The following is a 23,562-nucleotide window of genomic DNA, read 5'->3' as shown; positions in this document are numbered from 1 at the left end:
ATGGATTTCATGATGTGGAAAGAGGAGGCTTGACAACAAGAGCATTTGCAGGTGGTTGAGTAGCAATTGGTGGTTAAGATCGAGACTTGTAGGAAGGAATGGAAGGAGCACAAGGTTGAGGTGAATGCTTGCAAGCAAGTGCGTAAGGTCATGTGTGATCCATCTCCACTCTAGCTCACGGGTCCAATATTCTGCCTAAACCGGATTGCAAGAGGCTTTCCAAAACCATTGTGGAGGCTACCAATGCTAATTAAGCATCAATGAAGCAATTCACAAGAAGATCCATTTTAGTAAGTGCGATGATAATAAGGATGGATGCAATTGTCGTTTATTCTTTGTTACATCAATTAAATATCGTATTTTGTTGTTGTGCAAAAGTCCAAAAATAATAAGGTTCTTCTATTCTCTATATATCTCACAGGTGATGCTATCTCCTGTAAGAATGAGCGGATGGAAAAGATGGATGCTTAGAATGTGGCCATTGAAGCGTCTCTCTTGTACATGTCTCTCAAGCTTAGCTGAGAGGAGTTCTAGGAGGATCGCAAGCCGACTTTCTAGCCTCCCACAATGCTTGAAGAGATTGAAAGAGTACTTTTAAGCTTTGTCTCAATAAGGTAAATGTGTTATGTATTATGCTAATGGAGTGACACAACTAGGTGGTTAATTGAGAAAATCAGATGAGGAAAGGTTGGAGGCCTTTCACTTTGGATTAGACCACTCTATCAAGTCTTACGTGGAGGCCCGTGATCCGAAGACATTGACCGGAACTATCTACATAGCACAACTTCAAGGTTGAAGCATAACAAGGGACCAGGGTAAGCTTAAGACGGTAAATGGTAACAGTAACTCCTCTCTCGACTCTTCTAAAGACGAGGATTCTCAGAATTCTCGGAATCAAAGAACCTCAGAATTCTTCTTCTTGATGTATTTCTCCATGTAATCCTAAGAATGGTAAGGAAAAAGAAAAAGAAAAGCCTGAAGGGTAACGCTGAAAAACCAAGACTTCCCCGATTAAAGATTTCTGAAATAATTTCAGGTCAATTAATAAAAGAAGAAGGCGCACCGTATGCAAAGGAACATAGGTGCTTTTATTGTCACATTCAAGGTCACATGAAAAAAGAGTGTTCTAAGAAAGAATCCAAAAATGACTCAAATGTTTCGTCTTCTAGCTCCACCCCTCAAGTTAATTCTTTGAGTTTGGTAATGCAAGAAACTAAGGTGGGGACTTTTGATGATGAGGAAAAATGTGATGGTCATGTTAATGGACTGAACCTTGGAAGCAATCTGTGTACCATCCTTAATCTTGTGCCTTTCCTCGTTTTATGTCTATGGGCCTTCTAGAGAGAGAAAACCTGCGAAGAAGAACAAATAAAAAATTCAGGTTTAGAGAGAGAAAATAGCAGATTCTAGAGAGAGAAAATCAGTGTGCATGGCATGGTGGATTTTGGCTCTGACAAAGAGATTGGCATGGATCTAGCCAAACAAAGCAATGATTAGTTGCGTCTATGCCTCGACACAGAAACCCTAACCCTAAAACTCGTCACATACCGCCTTCTAAAATCAAAGCAACCATCCTCGATTGTAGGATATAAGAGAAGAAAAAAGTAATAAAAGAATGTCCGCACTTCTTAATGTGTACACAATGTTTTCCCAAAGTACATCCCACGAGCGATCATTCAATCATGCATACATGTGCAGTGATGGCAGTGTCCATCGAAAGGGATAAGCTAGCTATAGACACCTCGAGTGCATCTGAAAGTCTATTATATGGCAAGTATCATAGCCAATGCTTGTAAAAGGACATTGGATCATGCTTGGATGCCAATCGCAGACCCGAGATTATCATAATCATAATCATCATCAGGTGTCACAAATTTGATAAAACAAAATTCATGGTTCTTTTTTTTTTTTTTGGCAAGAAAAGATCACTCCATCAGTTAAGAAAACTGCCCAATGGGCTACAAACTGCCCTACGAGAGATCTACATCAAAATGCGGAGAGACTCCCCATGAAAAGATAAGTTATGAACAATGACAGCTAAATCAGGATATGGGAGGGGAAACAACCACAGTTGGTGGGCAGTAATGCCATCTAGGTGCCCCATGAATTATGGTGAAGAAGGGCCCTGGACGCCAAAGACGTAGGAAGGCCTCGCGACGCTCTCGCATGTGGTCGGAGCTACCTTGAAGCCTCTCAAACTGTCCTATGGGTGTATGGATTAGCTCCATCCAAATGTCACGTACAGTCTCTACTGGTGGGATGGGTCGAGCCTCGAAGCTGTGGAAGCATCGGGCTCTCTAGACGAACCAGAGTGTCAGGCTGCAGATGAGCTTCCAACCACTCTCTCTATCTGTGCTCCACTCCTGAGGTACAAGCTCGATGGCGGGTTGGAGTGTAGTCCGGCCCTCTTGTATAACAATCATCCTACTTATAGAAGCCATCTCAAAACAAAGTGCTGGACTTGTGAGAGTGGACCAAGCTGCAACACCCCAAGTGTACTGGCTAGCTGTCGAAAGTACAGGCATGAGCCGAAAAATCTGTAGCCGTGGGGCAGTCCGATAGACAGTGGCGTTGTGTCTGCAGTGGTGGTCACAACAGCAATAGCTCGATGGGCGACTAGCCACTAGAACATGGTGACTCTCCTCGGGTGTCTGCTGTCCCACAGGGGCTCCCAAAAGTTTGCAAAGAACTCTGATGTGAGACCCTCCTCCTGCCAATGATCCATTGCAGCAGGGCGAGCCTCTCTCCGTGCTATTAGGATGTGACGTCCCAGTCCTGCTGTGTATTGAAAAAAAGGGGTTCGTGGAGTAAGGGAATTCCGCTAGGACCATTCCCTCGTGTCCCACTGCACTCGCACCAGAGGAAGGATCTCCCAAGCTCATAACTGCCAATGTCTTGTCTCAAGAGCTTATGGGTGAGGATCTATCACACAAGCTCTCCCAATGATGCACGACTCGGATCCGTTGAAAGCAACACTGCCACTGCCACGGGGACGGGCATCACGTGCCAACAGAAAAGAACAGACTGAACAACTTTAAGCACTTCAAATAACAAGTGAATTGAAAGAGATGGACGACACAGGAGACAGGGAGTGGCGGAGTTCCACCCCAACGTAGCGTTGGCCCCAAACCTTGGCGCCCCTTTCGGTATTTCTTTATATTGCTTGAGCTCAGTACAATGCCATTACACCATCGTCTGCACTTTCATGTGGCAGCATGTCAGAGAATGAGCCCTTGGCTCATATTAAGAGGCCCTTGGCCTTGAAAAGCAGTTACATGAAAAGCTTCAAGCTCTAAAAGCATCTGGCCCAAAGCAGGCTAGCGCAATTTGCGGAATTCCATACAACTCTACCACGTCCGCACTTGCCAGCGCAATTTGCGGAAGTTCGTACAGACTACCACATCATCAACGTAAAAGGTGGGCGTTCGTACAATTGCCACGCCATTAACAATTTCGCCAGAGATTTGTGTGTGTGTGCTGGTCCTGCTTTATTTAATCTCTCTAGGTCACTTGGACCCCATCGAATGGGTCTTGTAAGTTTGTGGGAACTCCTCTTCAAAAATAGGCAAGACTTTGCAAATCTATAAAACTTTTTGTGTTGCTTCTAGGGTTGGCCGGGATCTGCAAGTGGGCTCCGTTCTTTAGTGGCTTGACAGGTCAGCGCTTTGTGACGTTCCCCCTTCTTGCTCTACCACGTTCGCACTTGCCAGTGCAATTCGCGGAAGTCCGTACGGCCTGCCACATCATCAACGTAAAATGCGGGCGTCCTTAAAACTGCCACATCATCAACAATTTTGCCAGAGATTTGTGTGTGTGTGTGCTGGTCTTGCTTTATTTAACCTCTCTAGGTCACTTTGGGCAGGGTCCTGTAAGTTGGTGGGAACTCTTCTTTAAAAATAGGACACTCAGCAAGACTTTGCAAGTTGGTAAAACTTCTTGTGCTGCTTCTTGGGTAGAGGTCCCTTGGCCGGGGTCTGCAGGTTGGCTCCGTTCTTCAGTGGCTTGACATGTCAGCACTTTGTGACAGCCACCTCTGGTGCCTCTGTAGTGACTTGGTGAAGGCGTCCCTCTTTCTCAATCTCAAAGAACATGCAGAAGCCTGTTTGTACAAGCCCTGATTGCAATGATGTTATGTCCCGCTCATAGGAGAGGGGATCTAGCCCAGACGCCGTCGGGATGGGCGTCCAGTGTCCAGGCGGACGTAGTGTGAACCGAGCCTCGCCTCCTTGAGGTGACCTCGCGCACTCCTAGCCTCGCGGGCTAACCACTGGCACTCTGCCAGTGGGGGTCGATAACTGCAAATGAGGCCTTGGCTTCCAGACCTTGTATGTTATGTCCGCTCATAGGAGAGAGGATCTAGCCCAGACGCGGTCGGGATGGGCGTCCAGTGTCCGGGCGGACGTAGTGTGAACCCGGCCAGTGTGGTCGGCCATTATTATAAAAAGGAGGCCAAGGCCTCATTTGCAATTATCGACCCCCACTGGCAGAGTGCCAGTGGTTAGCCCGCGAGGCTAGGAGTGCACGAGGTCACCTCGAGGAGGCGAAGCCGGGTTCACACTACGTCCGCCCGGACACTGGACGCCCATCCCGACGGGGTCTGGGCTAGATTTCCTCCCCTATGAGCGGGACATAACAAATGAGGACCTCTAAATCATGGTCTGAGATTTGGAATGAATTTTGAATGTGATTTGTCATGTGATGTCGTGTGATGTCAAGTGATATCTTGTGATGTGACTGTCGATTGGTACATGTGCTAGATGTGTTGTTCCTAGTGCATTGGTACTAACAGTCAGTGTCTGCTAAGACAGTTTATGGCCTCATGTTGGCAGCCATGCGGTTGAACCATGGTGCCCCTGGGATAGCATCCTCATGTAGGAGAGGAGAGATGAAAAAGTCTTCTTTGGCGACATAGCTTTGGACATAAATGCTTGAATGCTCCAATGCTTGAATGTCCAACTTGGTGGCCAACTCTATTGATATGAAGTTGTGAGTAGAGCTAGGGTCAAACAAGATGAAGGCATCATGTTCCCTTACCTTTCCTCAAGCATAGGAGAGAGGTGATCCGTTGCAATGAGCATCCTCTTTTGGAGCTTTGATGGTGGAAGCTCTAGGAGTCTCATTGCGAGCATTTCTCTTGGGGCAAGAACGATAGCCATGTCCTTGCTCTCCACACTTAAAACATTTATGGTCCTTGCGAAAAGTTTCAAGCTCTTCAGGAGAGAGTTTGTTTTTACATTTGTAAACTCCCTTCTCCTTGGACCGATTGTTGTTGTTGTTGTTGGAATTGCCTTGGGAAGAATTTTGGACATTGGTTTTCCACTTTGCATCACTCGTCTTTGTTTTCCATCGGCTTGACATTCTGTCTAGCCCCTTGTTGGAAATTGATGCGCGAAGCAACCATGGTGTGGTGGATTACTTCGGTGATAGAGCCAGGCCGTTGAGAGTTGACGTACTCGGCCATCTCTTCAGGTAATCCCGCACAAAATTGTTGCTTTTGCTCGGCGAAGTCTATCTTTTGAAAGACAGTAGCCTTGAGATGTAAATCCCAAAACTTGTCTACATATTTGTGGATAGACTCATGAGAGAGAAGCTCCAAACTGTGTCATTCGGTAAGCACTTTGTCTTTTGCATCACTTGCAAGGAACTGTTTCATGATAGAAACTTGTAGAGTTTTCAATGTCTTTGGGGCTTCACCATTGCCACGAAGGCTAGCCCACCATTGACGAGCCGATTTCTGGAAGTGCATAGCTACATGGCGTAGCTTGGAGGACTCCGTGAAGCCCTCGTCTCCAAAGGCCGCATCAGATTGCTGGATGAAGGCCAATACTTTGTCGGTGGCACCAAAGGTGTCATCATAGGTGAGAAAAGAGATACTCTTTCCTCCCTCTTTGAACTTCTTGAGCTTTTGTGACCTTCGCCATGCAGGGTATGATTTGCGATGTCCTCCACTCTTGTATTCTCTAGGAGAATAGCCATACCTTTCGTCGGAAGAGGAGGAAGGTGAAGAAGAAGGAGAAGAGGGTGACCTCTTTCTTGCCCTTTTCTTCCTTGGTTTCCTCTCTTCCCTTTCGGAGTGACGAGGAGAAGGACTGTGTGTTGATCGTTTTCTCTTGGGAGGAGTTGGCAATCGTCCAGACCGCCGTCTTCGTGGAGTCACATCTTCAGAGGAACTTAAAGATTCATTACTTTCTTGCTCTTTAGATTCCTCCTCTCGTATGGGAGAGAGTCTTATTTTGAGGGTCTCTTCAAGAGGCCTCCTAAGCTCTATCTCCTCTTAGAGAGGAAGGGAAATCCCATAAGCGCGAAGTTGTTGAGTAACTTTGGATTGCAAAGCAGGGTTGCCCATAGCTTGCTGCAACCTAGTAACAAGATAATTGACAAACATGGAGGCATCATCATTAGCACCTTATGTGCAAAATCAAAGTTAGCAATGTTCATTCTACTCTCTTGGTTATTGTTAGCCATGTTAACAGAATTTGAGTATTTGCTTAGTGTATTCTTTGGCAATTCAAAACCTTAGTTGCTACTCCTCTTAGCCTTTGAAAATCAGCACTTAAGTATCTACATCCACGGCTCTAATCGGTTAATTATAGAGAGTAGTGGAGTGGGTCTAATATTGCAGAGTTGTCGAGGGATAGCTCCTTTTAGACTTCTTATGGCTCAATAATGGTAAAGCCGTAGGCAAGTCTAAAAAGACTCCATTATTAAGACCAAAGCTCCCTAGGTGTGCACTATATCCCACATAGTGGGCTCAACAAAATCGATAATAGATCCCAGTCCCACTTACTCTAATATAATTAACAAAATCAACTTAAGAACTTCTCTTCTTAAGCAAGAAAAAAGAAACCAAATGCTTTGATACCAATGTAATGTTAATGGCCTATGTACTTTGAGAGTAGCGGAATTAGGAAACTTAGAAAAAGCAATTTTGTGAGATTACTTTGAGAGCATAGAGGGTGAACTTAATTGATAGTAGCAACATAAACATAGTACTTAGTTAACTTGGCATGAATAATACTTTTGTAAGAGAGAGAGTTTAAAGAACATGACAACAGTTGAGGCCGGATTTATGTGGAGCCGGTCCCCCCTCCAATATGCATTTGTATTATAGTTTCTCCCATCAAGAGAGACTTGGTACATTACAATCTTTGTGTCTCTTGTGACCTAGGTGATGCAATGAAGATGGAAAGCTTCATGCATCACACCGGTAAAACCGAAGAACAGTAGGGTGAAGTACTCGGCTGGATGAGACCCTTTTCAAGGTCTTTCACTTGGTTCATGATATCTATATTCTGGGCTCGGCTAACACGGTAAGGTGGCCGGTTTGGTGGTGTGCTTCCAAGAATTAGATCAATAGTATGGTCCTCAGGAAGTTATGGAGGTAACTCGCTTGACAGGCCTTCTGAGAAACAGTCAGCATGTGTGCAGAAAATCTTGTCGTTCTTTGTCTGGTTCAGACATGTTCGTTCGATGTTCATCATTCAATTCTTTCAAATAGATCGAGTAAACAAAAAAATTGGATTTCATTAATTTTGAAATAGCCGAAGCCGATACAATAGGGACGGACTCGCCCTTCAATTTACATCTAGTACAATTTTTCTGCCCTTCTCATTTGTCAAAGTCGCTTTCTTGGCCCGATAGTCGACCACGGCGTTGTTCTTATGTTACCAAGGGATTCCTAGGAGGACGTCACACCCTTCCAACGGCATGATGTAAAAATCCTCGTGCCCTAAATACCTCTGACAATGCAAACGAAGTTTGCCAATGACAGGCGTAATGGCTACATCCCGTCCGGGTGTCGCCATAACTGCCTCTGCCGGTGGCCCCATCCTGTCTGGCGTCATCGTGTCTGGCGTAATCTCGAGCCTGTCTGGCGTAATCTCGAGCCGGGCCAATTCAGGTGAAATGAAGTTGGCCTTGGCTCCTCCATCAAAAAAGCTAAGGGCTTCCTGATCTTTAACTTTTCCCCAAGCGCGACAAAGTTCTGTACTTTCATCTATCTGACTTGGGTCGGTTCCCCTGCAATCCGGTACCAGTTCTGCTTTCATCTTACCACGTTCCTGTGCTGCTCTAGAACTCTCTGGCTTGTCTTCAGTCTGTCCTCGTTGTGCCTTTTTGGGGCACTTTGTAGAGATGTGCCCTTGTTCCCCGCAACCAAAACACTTCCCCTCTTTGAGATAGTTATCCCTCTCTCTAAGAGTCAATCGGTGTCGCGTATCTTTCTTTTCCTAGTGATTCTTTTTCTTTCTATTTTCATTGTTCAAGGTCTGTTTGGTCCTCTGAGTCAAAATTTCATCAGTGGGGTAAGTCAAATTCCTTGAATGTATCGAGAATCCCCGTTTCGCATGTCCCATTAGTCGTTGTATAGACTCAGACTTTTGCTGAAGGCAGTAATCTCGGTAGGGAGTCCGCATCAAAACCGCTCAATCTGTTCCTTGCAAGTGACCCTCTTAAAGGAAGAGGTCGGTAGATCCAATGAATCACCTCTGGTCATCTGAAGATGGTTCCAAGCAGTTCTTACATCTCGTTCGTACTCGTGGGTCAACCAAGAAGAAATAAAGAGCTGTTTGAACGTTAACCACTTGAAGAAGAGTGGACCACCATATTCGAGCATTTCTTTTAAAAATGATGCCGCCCTCCTGATCTTGGAGTGCTCTGAGTAATGCCCTCCAGAGAAGGATATGTCAAACTGTTGGATGAAGGCCAAAGCCCTCTGAGCATCTCGGAATCCAGAAAAGGATTCAAATTTTATTGACTGTCCACCCTCTTTAAATTCCTTTTCCTTCTTGCTCTTATCTTTGAGGAAGTCTTATTGGTTGGCTCTGTAAAAGTGCTTCTTCTTCACATAAAACATGTGGTCGTCGGAGTTCGAACTGCTAGAGGATGACTCATTTGTAGAGCTATCAGAAACTAGTCGGAATCTGATCTTCTTTGCCTTTGTCTTGTTCTTTCCAAAGGTTTGCTTTTTGCTTCGTTTCTTGCCCTTTTTGTCCTTCTCACTCAAGTCGGAAGAGCTACAAAAACTGTAAAAGAAGAGGAAGAAGAAATGGGTAGTCCTTTAAAACGCACACACTTCTTCTGCTTTCTTTCAGATGCAAAAGAAGATTGACGGCCCAAGTAGCCGGGGTAGTCAGTCCCCTTCTTGCGCTTCTTCAATTGCTTTTTTGATTGATTCTTCGCGTCCAAAAGCTGACTGATCCGGATCTGAACCACCTCTTGAATTTCTTCTTCAGTAAACATTCTCGCAGTAGGAGGTTTCTTGATTGCCAGTTTGATTGGTGGTTCAATGTCTTTTTGCCATTGAGTATGCACTTCCGCCATCGACGGTTGGGTCAAAAATTTTGCAAACTTGGGATCTTTAGCAAAACGAAGCATGTGCTTTGTGCACTCGTCAACATGTTGTCGACGTTGCATCTCCAAAAGTTCTTACTGTGTAGGCCGAGGTGGCCCGTACTCATCTTTTGCTAAGTCGCTTGAATTTGCCGTGCCTCCTCCCGCCTCAGCAGTTGCAGAAGAGGTGGATTGATTCTTCTCGAAATCCATAGGTGTCGCGAGAAAAAGGATCGGATTTCCTGGTAGAAGAGAAATCGGCCATGCTCTGATACCACTGTAACTGGCTTGGACACCCCAAGTCTAGATTCTGTCGCGACACAGTAGAGATTCCTTAAAACAATTCATAAATTACGAGAGAGAGTCGACACGGTCCGGCATAGTTCTGTGCAAAGAAATATTGGCCCTAAAGACTGGCGCCCCTTTCGGTATTTATTTTCATATTAATCTGTGATCAAAGTACAACTGAGCCCGCGGGTGCTCGCTCTCAGACTCTGCGTCTAGATGCTCTGAGAAGTGAGCCCCCCTTGGGTCACTTATAAAGATTACAAGGGTTGCTAAAAATAGAGCCCCAAAAGCATTAAAACTTAAAAGCAATGCTTCCCAAAAGCAACTTGTCTAAAATCTGCCAACAAAACGCAGCAGCGCTGACTGCGGAAATCCGTACAGCAAGGCTACGTCACCAGCCAGCGTAAAACGTGGAAAATCCGTACGTTGCCACATCTACCAGCTAGCTCGTTTTCGGGTCCGTACGGACTGCCTGCCACGTCAGCTAGTTTGCCACGTCACTGTCCGTACAGTGCAGTCTATGTCAGCAACGCTTGTCCGCGGGTGCTGCATGTCATCAGTTTGTGACAGGACGGCTATGTGATGCGGAAAACGACCGTGTGTGTTACATAGCCTTTGAGGCCCACTTCATTCGATAAAGAAGACGATTAAGCCCGATCATTTGGCAAAACTGTTTGTCTCACAGATTTTTCGATTACATGGCATGCTTGAGTCCGTTGTTTCGAATAGAGATTCCCCAATTCACTAGTTTGTTTTGGAGGGAAATCTAGGAGAAGATTGGCAGACGTGGCAGCTCTCGTCCTCGTTCCACCCACAGACAAACGGACAATTTGAGATAGCCAATGCAGTGGTTTTGGATATGTTGAAGTCTTTTATTTTGGATTAGAAGACTCAATGGGAAAAGTATTTGTGCTTGGTGGAGTTTGCCTACAAGAACACAGTTCATTCTTTGACGAGGAAGGCGCCATTTGAGGGAGTCGAGGGTGCTAAGAAGGTCCATCAATTCTGAGCACCAAAGATACGGTTTTTGAAGCAGGGAAAAAGCAAGGAAAGTAGATTTTTTAGAAAGTCTAGAAGGCATGGAAGGCCATCTAGCAATTCAGAGGAGGAGAGCTCGTCCTTTTCTGAAAGTGATTAGATGAGCAAGTAGACCGAGGAGTTCAAGGAAGGGGGTTAGGCCGTCAGGTCCGAGACGTTTTCAGGCTACCAGGACATCCATCGAGCCCTTGAAATTGTACAATAGTTTGACGTTGCCTTCTCTGGAGATCGGTTCACAAGACACTCCAAGGTGTGAAGGGCCGCATCTTACTTGAAAGGAATTGCACAGACATGGTGGTCTACTCTGTTGCTATGTAGAGAAGCACTTGTGACGTGGTTAAAATTCAAGAAAATTTTCAGTCAACTTGGATATTAGATGAATAGAAAGAAATGTCATCATGGCTTGGCATCACTTGAGAATGACTAAGAAAGATACATTGGATAATTACTGCCAGAGGTTTTGGGATACTTATTTGCCAGTGTCTTCGTTTCGGAAGATTACTTTAAGAGACCAGATTGAGCGGTTTTTTTTGCTAAAAGAGATTCGAGACTATTGTCTAAACCAAAAGTCTGACTCTTTTTGGAGACTTATGGAACATGCTAAGCAACGACTTGGAATGCATGCCGGCTCATTGACTTATCCTATGGACATGATAGTATCCACCTCAACAGAGCAAGAGTTTGCCAGTGAAAAGAATGAATCGGGGGAAGTGGATGACAGCTCATCACAGGATTCTGGAAAGTCAAATGGTAGCAAATCCAAAGGTTCCGACAAACTAAGGGAACCAGATGCAAGTTTATTAGAGAATTCCAAAGAAAGGGGATCAACTGATAGTGCGTCTGTGTTAGACTTACACCACTCTGCTGCTTCACAGGTCTAGGGCATACTTGTACTAGCCGGCTAGTATGTCTCCGGGCTGGCCACCCATAGTCTAGGTTGTACCTGGTGCGCTGGTTGCTGGAGTTTGGGGCCGGTTGCCCACCATTGTCTGGGCGCTCTCATTTATATTTCATTTGTTTCTTGTTGGGTCGTGGGGAATTTTCAAGGCATTGCCCTACCTCCCCTTGGGCACCTATTTATGGGGCCAGGGGGTTACCCACTTTCATCATATGATTGTATAGATAGGCTCTTCTGCTCATGGTAGTCATGGGGGGCTAACCGCTCCCTCTTCACCATACCTTGTGTTTGTGTCTACTGTCTCTCTCTCTCCTCTCATGTCTCACGCTTCCGCACACGCGCACTCTCACAGTCTGAGGGTTCCGATGATTGAGATTGACGTGCCAATGGACAAGGGAAGCTAGCGAAGCTACTCACAGATCCGAGGGCACAAGGAAAGAAAGGAAAAGGGAATCAGTTGGTACATCAGAGAATTCCCCAGACCGAGGATAAGATTTTTGAAGCAGATCAATATGATCTAGATCTGAATTTTTCTTTTGCCAAAGTGCAAGCAAGGCATAAGAAGGCAGCGGACAAACATTAGTGTGACTTGCAGCTGAAGGAAAATGATCGTGTGCTCTTATGGTTTGAGAAGGCATCCCTAAGGAAACGAAAGGGAAAGGAGCGGCTTTTTCCAAAGCTAAGAATGCGGTAGTATGTCCCTTTCCAGATTCAAGCGAAGATAAATGATGTATCCTTCAGACTGAAGTTGCCATATACCTAGAAGATTCACAATGCATTTCATGTGAGTCTATTGAAACCTTTCAAGGGTGAGGTGCCAATTGACAGGGGGCTTGAGCAACAACCTGAAGTGGAAGAGAGCTGGAGACTCTTGTTCTAGAACAGATACTGGCTCTCAAGGAAAGGCAAAGTGAACGGTGGTTCTTAGTCAGAACTATCCGGCATTGAAGTGGATGGAGGAGGACGATCTAGCAGGTACTCCTCAGATATTGGGACTTTACCTTGAGGCTTTTGGTCTAGCTTCGTCTATTCCGAGAGATCCCGTGGATCAACAAGGTTGAATCTAGTGCAGATAGAACTGCACAAGAGTGGAGTCACTTTGCTCCTTTGCCACAGGTTACCCAGATGGAATAAAGTCACTGATTTTCCTTTGGATTTTAGGATAAGAATTAGTCAATCCGACATCACCGAGGTCCGGTGAGGATCTAGATGCGATAGCTAAACATGTTACAAAGAGATCATGGTTTGAGATCTCGATGGATTTTATGTGATTTGATTTGAATGTGGTGTGAATGTTGAGTGAACTGTCGTCTTTGTGCAAGTGTTGGATTTGTATTGTCTAGTGTGTCAATGCTTAGAGTCAGTGTCTACTGAACTGGTTTATGGATTATGTTTGATCTTACAGGCATAATCGAGGGTGATTACAATTCTTTCAAGAGGGTATGTCACAAAATGATGACGTAGCATGTCCACCCGGAAAACGTACAAATTTCAAAGGTCACAAGTTGTTCCAACTTATAGGGTACTCGTTCGATGGGGTCCGGGGACACTAGAATAAATAAAATGCCAAATCGTGTGGACGTGCTGATGTTGGAATTCTGCGATTTGCGTTGACAAATTTTGGCGCCAGTTTTTGGACCATATGCTTTTGAGCTTGAAGCTTTTGAATTGATTGCTTTTGGGGCTCTGCTTTTGGCATCCCTTGTACTGTTTATAAGAGCCCTTGGGGCCTCAGTCTGAGGGCATTTGGACGTAGAGTTTGAGAGCAGAGGTCCCTTGGGAGTTGTACTTTGCAATGATTAATGATAAAGAAATACCGAAAGGGGCGCTAGACTTTGGGGCCAATACCTCTGGGCACGGAACTACGCGGGCCGTGGTCGACTCTCTCTCTCTCTCTCTATTAAAGTTCAGTGATTTTGAAGTTTCTATTCGTGTGTTGCTATTGATTCCTCGCTTGGGAGTGTCCAAGCCTGTTACAGTAAAGGGGGAGAGAGAGAAGATGTCGGATGGGGGTGTCCCTAACACAATTGGTGGCCCTAAACCGCCACTGTCAACTCCTGCTTTCGAGTATTTCTTCATTGAAAGGTTCTCTTCTTGTACAAGAGTCTGAGAGCTGAAATCCGAGAATTGGTGCTCATACAATCACGCGACATCAATCTTCAAGTGATCTTTGTGTGTCCAAGAAGAGGGGAGCAGAGTTACCCGGAACGCGGAACGGGAACAGCGACGGGCCTCCCTGCGGAACGGGGGAACGGGAATGGGCCCGGAACGGGAACGGCGCGGAACGGCAGGCTAAAAAAACACCCAAATATTTTTTTTTTTAGCGTTATGTGTTTGAATACAAGTAGTATTAGAGTCCTTTGACTCTAATACCCACAAAAAACACGATTCGAAAACCATTTAACCTTATTATGACTTGATTGGGATGTGAGGCGCCCAGAGTACATAGCCAGATGAACAACAATGAGCAAACACAATTTCCATAGTACATACACAATGCTCTCAAATAATTGCAAGAGTAGTAGTCAGAGATAACACTTTGGAATTAATTATGGCTAACATAGTAACAAGCCTCAAGGGCCGCCAACGGCCAAGGTGCTACAAAAAAACCAAAGGGGGGCAAAGTTCAAACCAGACTTCAGTGACCACAATACCAAAAGACTGAAGGTGACAAATACCATAAAGATGCTAGTAGCTACAAATGGCAAAGAGGGCAAGGCTCAAGCAGCCATACAAAAAGGTAAGGATAAATGGCAAAGACTCAAGACTCAAGAGCCACTAGCCTGAGAGGCCTCCCAATCCGTAGTAGCCGGCTGTAAATCATGCACATCCTCCCATTCCTCATCATCAAGGTCTAGGTCCGGCTCGATCTCAGCCACAGATGAAGTACCTGGTGTTGGTGGATGTGCATCTCCATCCGCCTGAGAAGCCTCTTGCTCCATCTCCCACTGTGTAAAAGGATCTGTCTGTTTGTCTGTACTCTTGCAAAGCATTTTCAAATTTGCGCTGACGAAGACAAGATCATTAGCCTTCTCCACTCCAAGCCAATTCCTCTTCTTGGAAGCAATGTGGCTAAAGGTACTCCACAATTGCTCCAAGCATGAGGTACTAACTGACTGGCTGAGAATACGGATAGCCAATCTCTGAAGCTTAGGGCCATCATAGCCATAGTCCTCCCACCAAAGCACTGAACCTATTTTCCTGCGATCAATCTGAGTATCTGGACTGCCAAATGACCCCCGCATCTCTCTGTACTGTCTCAGCTGATCTCTGACAATGCGTCGCCCATCTCTGTCTAGAACCATCTTGTTTAAGATCTCTGTAAATTGGTTCATGACTTCCCTATCTGTCTCTTGCCCTGCACCTTGGAACTCTGGATCCACCATGTACGCTGCCCCGTGTAAAGGAGAGGCATATGAATTCCACCTCGAGCTGCAAAGCGCATGGATCTCCTCATATCGCTCTGCGTTCGGCTCAAGCTGTGCAAGCTGCTCAATCATGCGGTCCATTGCCTCATAAATCTTGCCAATGCAAGGATCCATGCCATCCAGAACTCGAAGCAAATGAACCACCGGTTTTACCTGTGCATCTAGACTCTTGAGCTCCTTCCAGAACTCAAGATCCTCTGCCTTATCCTTGCACAAAATCCCTGCAACTGTCTTTGCATAGGGGGAGGTGGTGAACTCATCACTGATGAAGACCTGTCGGACCGCATTTTGACATTCAGACAGCCTGCGTACAAGAAGAAAGTTGAATGTAACTAACAAAAATACATTTGACAGCCTTATCATCCAATTTTCTGCGCTGCACTTGTGGCACCAAAGCATATGCCAAACAGCCAAAAACACGCATGTGCTCAATAGAAGGCTTTCTATCATGCCATGCTTCATATGGAGTAATAGACTGCAAAGCTTTCGTAGGACACCTGTTAAGTACATAAGTGGCACACATGATGGCCTCAAGCCAAAAAGAATGCGGTAAAGCTTGACTTTTGACCATACATCGTGCCATTTCCGTCAGTGACCTGTTTGCTGAAAGCAACCCCATGTACATTTTTGAGCTAAGGTGACTAAAGTATAAAAGTCACCTTAGAACCATTTTTTAAAAGACATTTTTTTGAATATTAATCCTGTGTCGTACGAGTCTGAGAGGGAGAGAGAGAGAGTGAGTGTGTCTTATCCTCTTCGCGCATTCGCCGTTTCGAGTTGATCGCGATCGATTCTTCCTCGAGATTTTTTTTCTTGTAAGTAGCACAAGCGGTGTCTATTTTCAATAATCAATTAGTGCTTCATGGAATGAGAAAGAGATTAGCTACACATAGATACTGATAAACTTAAGTTTTGCCCACTTTTGGATTATGACCTGTTGGTCTATCGCGACAGAAGCGGGTATCTGAATACTTTAGAAGCACTTTGCCGCCCGACCTTTTGAGGTACTCACTCTGAACCAAGTTGTGATTGTTGATGAAAGTAACCATCTTCACTGCATCAGCAATAACTGGAGCAATCCAGTCTAGCTTGCCGATGTCTTTTAGAAGGTTGTTCAAGCAGTGTGCCATGCAAAAGCATACTGTCACATGTGGATAGTGGCCCTCTATGATAGCTGCTGCTGCCCTGTTTGATGCCTCCCCATTTGTGACAAAGGCCACCACGTGTTGCTCACCGATGGTTTCTATGGCCTCTGTCCACTCTGCAGAGAGGACATCGGCGGACTTGCCACTCTCAGTGGCATCATGAGAGTGCACAAAGTACATCTCTCCACTGGAGTATGCGACGAGACCATGGATAGATCTCTTCCTTGTATCGCTCCACCCGTCGGCAATGAGGGAAACGCCATGTTTTGCCCAAAGACGCTGAATGTTGAGGGTTGCTTGCTCCACAATAGCCTTCTCTTGATCGAGCAAGGTGGTTCGGAGAGCCTCTGAAGATGGCGGCACATAGCCGGTGCCATACTCTCCAATCCGTTGCACCATGACTTTCCAATACTCCGACCTATTTCGATCAAACATAGAAGAGGTTAGTATCAAAAAAGTGGAACCGACGATAACGAAAGAAATGAGAGAGAAGATTGATAAATCATAAAACAATGAACATACCTCGCTGCGACAAATGGGATATGGTCGTGATAGAAGAATCGGGCCACGGCCGCATCCACCTCTTCCTTCTTCTTTGGGTCCCAAGAGGTGGCAAGGGTCTTTTGGCGACGAATTGGACCTTGTGAAGATGCACCAACACCTACACCGGGTAGAGAGGAAGAAGGGAAAATGAGGGTCTTTGGATCAATACCTTTGCGTGCCGGCTTGGCTTTATGGTTAAATTGCCGATCCTTTTCCTCGAGCTCCTTCCTCTTCTCGATGGTTACGTTGGCACAAAATTTCACCTCATGTCCCGGCACTCGAAGAAAGTGTGCCCTCACTTTGTCATGCCCCCCTTTCCGTGTGTAAGAGCATAGCTTGCATCCCCATGCACGAGAACCTCCCGCCGCCGACAAGGTGCCCTCCGAGGTCACTTCATCCCACCACGACCATTCCTTCGCCTTTTGAGTGTTGCCCGCATGAACGGAGGGGGTTGAACGAGAAGAAGAGGCCATGGATTATCCGTGAAAGAGAGAGAGCTTGATCTTTGAGGATTTGAGAGAGAGAGATAGCTTGAGAGAGGGCTTGAGAGAGGGCTTGAGAGAGAGAGAGGCTTGATTCCGTTCTTGCTTGAGGCTTGAGCAATGAGAAGTTGAGATAGAGAGCTTGAGACTCGAGAGAGAGGCTTCACCTCTTGGAAGTTGAGACCGAGAGAGAGTTTGACCCTTGAGCCTTGAGGGTTAGCCCAAGAGAGAGAGAGGTTATGGCTTGAGAGCTAGAGGCTAGGCCCCTATGGCTTGAGAGTCGAGACTCGAGAGTTGAGAGCAAGGGAGAGATGGCCCCCTTCAAACTTCCTTGATGCTTTGGTGAAGAATGGGGGAAGGGGGGATTTATATAGGGTTGTAAAATTTAAATGGCCGTTGGCTGCCCAAATCTCCCAAACAGCTATATTTTTAAAAGTTGAAAAACTGCCCGTTTCTGCCCGTTGTTGCCGTTCCGGGCCGTTCCAGCCGGTCCGTTCCGGTGATGGCCCGCCTGTCGGAACGGCAGTCCGTTCCGACGCGTTCCCTAAATTTTTGACCGGCCGGAACGCCGTTCCGGCGTTCCAAGGCCCCATATAGGCGTTCCCCGGTAACTATGGAGGGGAGGGGTGGTGTGTCATGTGACACATCCCAACCCTATGTGTCCGTGGACAAGCTACACCACAACAGGGTTCAATCAGTCAAGTCAAGTTTAGATTAACAGCGATCTGGCACTTTTGTGAGTCTATTCGTAGACCGTGCATGCCCAGTCACTTAGCATAGATGCGTATCCTCCAGTTGCACACAGCATGATCATCGGAATTCCCATCAGAATCCATTAGCATCAGTTAGGGGAATTTTCCAGTGCATTTAGCCTATTTTCCTATTTATTGGTTATTTTCACTTATTATTTTTAAGTGACTTTCCAACAAAAGTAGGTAGGGCAATTTTGCTAAGTTAATATATAAGCAAACCCAAGTTAGCACTTTCTGGCAGAAGAGGCAACAGGAGCTTCCCGCTCAACAGGCAACTTCTCAGCAATACCCCCCTCAGCATCAAGATCCCTCGCCATCCACCTCCCACTTCCTTGGCGGTTCCGTAGATCAGCCATCGCCTGAAGATTTCCCCCTTCTGGCGGCAATTCCCTTGCAAATCAGCCCCAGCATAGCATCGTCATCACCCTTTTATGCTGGCGTTTCTGTCCCTGCATACCAGCGTTTTTCAGCATTACTAATGCCAGGATCATCAGCCCTTTCAGCGTTTTCTGTAGCAGTCACTAACGCTAGGGAAGGACAGCATATCTCAGCGTTTTTTATGGCAGTTTTCTCAGCTTGAAGGACTCAGCCATTGTAGCGTTTTCAGCATAGAACAGACCCCCCAGCCAGCGTTTTTCATCAGGTACAAAGCAGTCCAAAAACGCAGCTTGATAGGTTCAGCCCTTCAGCGTTTTTACTTCAGCAGGAACCCCGATCGAAGCAGTCATTTTCAGCCCTAAAACAGTCCAAGAATTTCAGCCTAAAGAAGATCACAGATTCAGCCATCGAGTCGTCGTCGTCATCGCCGTCGTCGTCGTCGTCATCGGCTTAGTCCCATTGCATCAGTCCATTGCATACGCATTGTACACCTTTGTGCAATCAAAGTAGACCACTCTCGCCGACGAGAGTGGGGCCTTCGGAGGAGGGTTTTACAACCTCTCGGGTGTCGTATCTCTTCTCTCTCCTTCTCTCAGTCTCATTCACTTGCACGCACAATCCACTCACTTTGTTCGTGACCACAGCACTCTACAAGACGGAAAGCTCTCTCTTTCCCTAAAGAACTAAAAAGGAACCTTGAGCAATAAAGATCACTAATCTTGAGAAAATACAACATTCATTCCGTTGCACCTAACATGGTGCTTTTATAGCACTAGGGGGCCCATGAGAATAGAGGAGGCTCCAGAAAAGCAAGTCGCTATCATCTGGCTACCCCTCTCTTTTTTTGTTTAAACGCATCCCAGCCAAAAGCAAAGTCTTACTATTTTTTTCAGAGGCCCAGATTTTAATCTTACGTGAGTTTTTAAAGTTGAAGTGGAGAGAAAAACTTGTTCTTAGAGAAGAATATATATAGTTCTAGAGAAAGAAAATCGCAGGTTCTAGAGAGAGAATATCTGTAGTAGAGAGAAAATCAAAGATTCAGGTTTAGAGAGAGAAAATTAGCAGATTCTAGAGAGAGAAAATATGTGCGCGTGGTGTGGAGGATTTTGGCTTTGACAAAGAGATTGGCATGGATGGTTGGACCACCTTTTGAGAGAGAGAGAGAGAGAGAGAGAGAGAGAGAGAGAGAGAGAGAGAGAGAGAGAGAGTCTGTGACTGGCCAAATGAACGTAGTGATCAGTTGCGTCTATGATCTCGACGCAGAAACCCTAATCCTAAAACCCGTCATAGTAAACAAAATGGAGACGAACTTGGTTGCATCAAACCCTTGGCCAAAAACTCTGCAATAGTCTGTATGGGCGTTCATTAGGAGGCGAATCCGTAGTACAAGGTATATGGGATGGTTTTCTGGTCGTTCAAGAGGAAGCTTGCCAAGAGGGTTTTTTGAAAGACATTCTTGATGAGACTTGAGAAACTTCAAATGCTCAAAATCTAACAAGAGGAGGTGAACTTGGTTGGATCAAATCCTTGGCCAAAAGCTCATTCACTTGGCTCATTACCTCTTCCTGTTGTGATGAGGTAACACTACATGGGGGTTTATTGGGAGGTGGAGCTCCTTGATACAAGGTCTATGGTGTGGTCTGATATTTTAGAAGGAGGCTTGCCAAGAAGGCTTTCAGACTTGAGACACTCAGAATCTAGCTCAAACAAATGAGCCATGCAGAATATACGTTTTGAAACTGAACAGATGACTCCTCGGTCTAATCTCAACCATGTCATACGTAAGCTTGACAAAGTAGGGTAAAGTCGGTGATTTGGCAAACGCCCCATTGCTTGAGGAGCTGTATGATGTGTGACCATCTCACATTTAGAATTGCACTTAGATGAGTCCCTCTCTCTGACAAAGGTTAATTTAGTTGAAACGTGTGATTTCATTAATTTGGAGCTGTAGATGCATATACAAGAGGGTCAGATCAGATTCCCATTTCAGTTTTACATCAATGACAAAATCCTTGCCCCGATTCTTAAACTAGAGTTTCCTAGCCACAGAGTCCACATGGTGCTGTTCTTTGTGGTGCTAGGGAATTCCGAAGTGAACATCACACCCCTCCAAAAACATGATATGGAATTCCTCTTGTTCAACATACCCTTGAACATGCAAAGGGAGTTTGTCGATCAATGGTGTCACTGTAACCTCATGCTGTGCTGGCGGTAAAGTCACATCCAACTGTTGCCTATCACCTTAGGCTTCACTCCCCACTTTGCCACCATCTCTGGTGAAATGAAGGTGGCCTTGGCACGCTGTTGTTCAAGAGAATCAGTGCTTGTTGATCTCTCACTTTATCCCATGCTTTGCAGAGCTCCAAAGAGTTATCATCGTTTTAAAGGTCCGATACAAGTAGTGCATTTATCTTGGTTTTCTTGGCTTTCCTCGCCTCAACAGATTTGATGACTGTGCTCTGTCTGCCCTGCTTGTACCATTCTAGCGTCTACTCGGCTGGAATTTGTGGCTCCTAGTGCTCTGACCTAGCTTTTCCTTGATGAAAGTGTTTGCCTTCTTCTTGTCTTTCTTTCTACCCTTGTCCTATGTCTTCTCATCTGATACCTTATTCTCAAACGTCAAACCCCTATGAGCAAGGCATAGATGTCTTGTGCATGGGCCGTCATTCCCATTATGTGGAATTCTGCTTTAGGCAATACCTCTTCAACTCAAGAGGCAATATGCATCAGTATCTCTCCATTTTCTCATCTAGGCTGACCATTCGGAACAAAGCGAGTGGAAGCAAAGGCCGTGAACTGCAAATAATTCCAGGCATTAAAAATTGTCTCATACGCTGGTGTCAACTATAGGGAAGCAAGGAACTGTTTGAACCGAAAGGATCATTGTTGCAACTGGCCTGTTGTGTAAACCCTTGACATTCGGCACTAGATTTGGCATATTGGAAGCAGGAGATAGCTTAGGTAAAAAGTGTTATTAATACCAAACTTATTACAGAGGCCTTTTTCATAAAAGATCTTGCAAGTGATATTGGAACTGAATGCTGAGGTTCTTTAGCAGCATGTGTTGTTGTCTCTAAAGATTATAGGCTCAAAAAAAGTGGGAATCGTTTTTATTGAGATGTGAGTTCTTACTTATAAAAGCAGCATGACATTGAGTGCATACTTGCCATCAAGAGGGTGACAACTCAGAAATAAAAACTGCAAACTCTTACTTATATAAGCAGCATGGCATTATGTGCATACTTGGCATCATGAAGGGTGACAACTCAGAAATAACAAATCCTTCTCTTGAGATGGTGGGTGGATGAATAATACCAGATTCCATAATGAATAGACACTCCATATGCATGAGTTTTCAGAAGTTGACCATGAAAGGAAAATTGAGGTTTTGATTGGAGAGCTGAACCGTCCTTAGTGCAAAAATTAAAGCAGGATCTATTTTGCATGCATGTGCAGATGCTATCAATGCAAAAAAGTGTAGTTTAATAGGTTGACTAGGTCAAAATGGTTGTCAGAAAAATCCATGGTGCAGCAAGCTGTCATTGGTGTGTGCCTTAAATGGTAGGGGATGCCAAAGGCTTTTGCCGCCCAGTTGTGCTTTTAAGGATATGTTTGACAGGTACCTAATAGCTGTGTTTTACTAGCATTTTTTAAGTATACTGGACTATCACATGCACGGGGCTACAAGCACATTGAATTGGTCACCTGTGTGGGGCTCTTGCCTGTGGTGCTGGGCCCTTGCCCTAAGACTGAAGCTATGATAGCCAGTTGAGCTTGCCTAGAGGGGATAGAGATACATTCTTTAGTTGGAATAGACCATAAGATGCTTGTTAGCTTTTATATTAAAAAAATTGTCATTTGTATCTTTTGCACTTTATTTGCAGCTTGCATACATACTGATTCTTCATTCTACATTTTGTGGTCATTTAAGTCTAGTAGAGATTAATACCATTAGCTGATAATGCAGAGAATTTCTGTTCCATTGCTCAGGTTGGTGAAGGTATAACAACTGTGCGAAGAGGTGAACGGGTTATTCCTGTGATATATTGGAATTATTTAGTTGCGAAAGGACAGGGGGCCTGGCAAGATTTTGTAGAAGTAGCAGAAACAGATTTGATTATTCTTTCAGAGAATATACCAGATGAAGCAGCAAGTCTGTTTATAATCAGTCCCTGGACGGTCTATGGCCTCTTGCAGGATCTTGCAATACCAAGAGGGGAGTTTCTACTGCAGACAGCTGGAGGTTCGGTGATTGGCAGGTGACACTTATTTCAAACTTTTTTTCTTTTAATGTTTTGAATGAAGGAACATAATTAAATGCAAAGGCTTACCTCCTAACGAGTTTCTACCTATTGCCACCGATGTTTTCCCCTTGCAATTTATTCTTGTATATTGCTTGCTGGCATTCTTTGATAGTTCAATGAAGTGTGTGTGTGTTTGTGTGTGTATGAGAGAGAGAGAGAGAGAGAGAGAGAGAGAGAGAGAGAGAGAGAGAGAGAGAGAGAGAGAGAGAGAGAGAGAAATGAAATGAAATGAAATGAAATGTTATATTAACGTCTTCAAAAGGCCAAAATGACCTATGAGACCAATCAGTTACAAAATAGTGAATCTAATACCATGTCTGGGTACAAAAGAACTAGAAAAGAACTAGAAGTGGAACAAAATACTACTACTACTACTACAATCTAAAACTACGTGGGTGTAGCAGCTGATACAATAGGTACCCGGTAAACTGGATGTAACAGTGTGTGAAACAAAGATGGAAGAAATGGTGAGGATCCATCCTCATCTGCACTCTGGATGTCGAGAGAGTATGGCTCGAATCTTCTGTTGTAGTCTCCGTCGATGCTGTGTAGCTCCTCTCCTCAGTCGCGGTCGTCTGTATCTCTGTAGCTCCAATGCTCGGTCGATGAGAGTGCCAGTAGTGGTCGAATGAGTGTGGGACGAGCTCTGCAGTGGTGGCTGCTCCTCTGGCTGTCCCATATCTAGTGAAAAGAAATCTGTAATGTGTCTCTGGGACTGCCTCTCTCTAGCTCTCCCCAGTAAAGTGTCTCTATACCTGTGTAACTCAAGTAGATATAGTCCAAGACATCTCTGATCCTCATAACTCATGACCCTAGATAGAGGACCAAAACCCTCTCTGAATAAGCAGTGGAAACGCCCCCGTATCTCATAGAACACTGTGCAATGACATATGTAGTGCAACTCTGTCTCTGGCTCTCTTTGGCATAATCGGCATATCCTGCTGTCTGCTGGTATCCCTCTGAATCTACCGGTCTC

General features: G+C 45.2%; 1 protein-coding gene across 1 annotated transcript in view; it reads left to right on the top strand.

The window, feature by feature from the left end:
* Positions 1-23,562, top strand: part of LOC147464097 (uncharacterized) — a 201,201-nt gene that overhangs the window by 1,722 nt on the left and 175,917 nt on the right. Inside the window, exon 2 of the mRNA XM_086492812.1 lies at positions 22,273-22,541. Coding sequence (XP_086348938.1) covers positions 22,273-22,541 — 269 coding nt within the window. The remainder of the gene's footprint in view (positions 1-22,272; positions 22,542-23,562) is intronic.

The sequence above is a fragment of the Adiantum capillus-veneris genome, chromosome 2 (genome assembly GCF_014529385.1).
Source record: "Adiantum capillus-veneris isolate H3 chromosome 2, ASM1452938v2, whole genome shotgun sequence".
In the NCBI taxonomy this organism is placed as follows: domain Eukaryota; kingdom Viridiplantae; phylum Streptophyta; class Polypodiopsida; order Polypodiales; family Pteridaceae; genus Adiantum; species Adiantum capillus-veneris.
The sequence above is the reverse complement of the archived record's forward strand: the minus strand, read 5'-3'. Positions and strand labels throughout refer to the sequence as shown.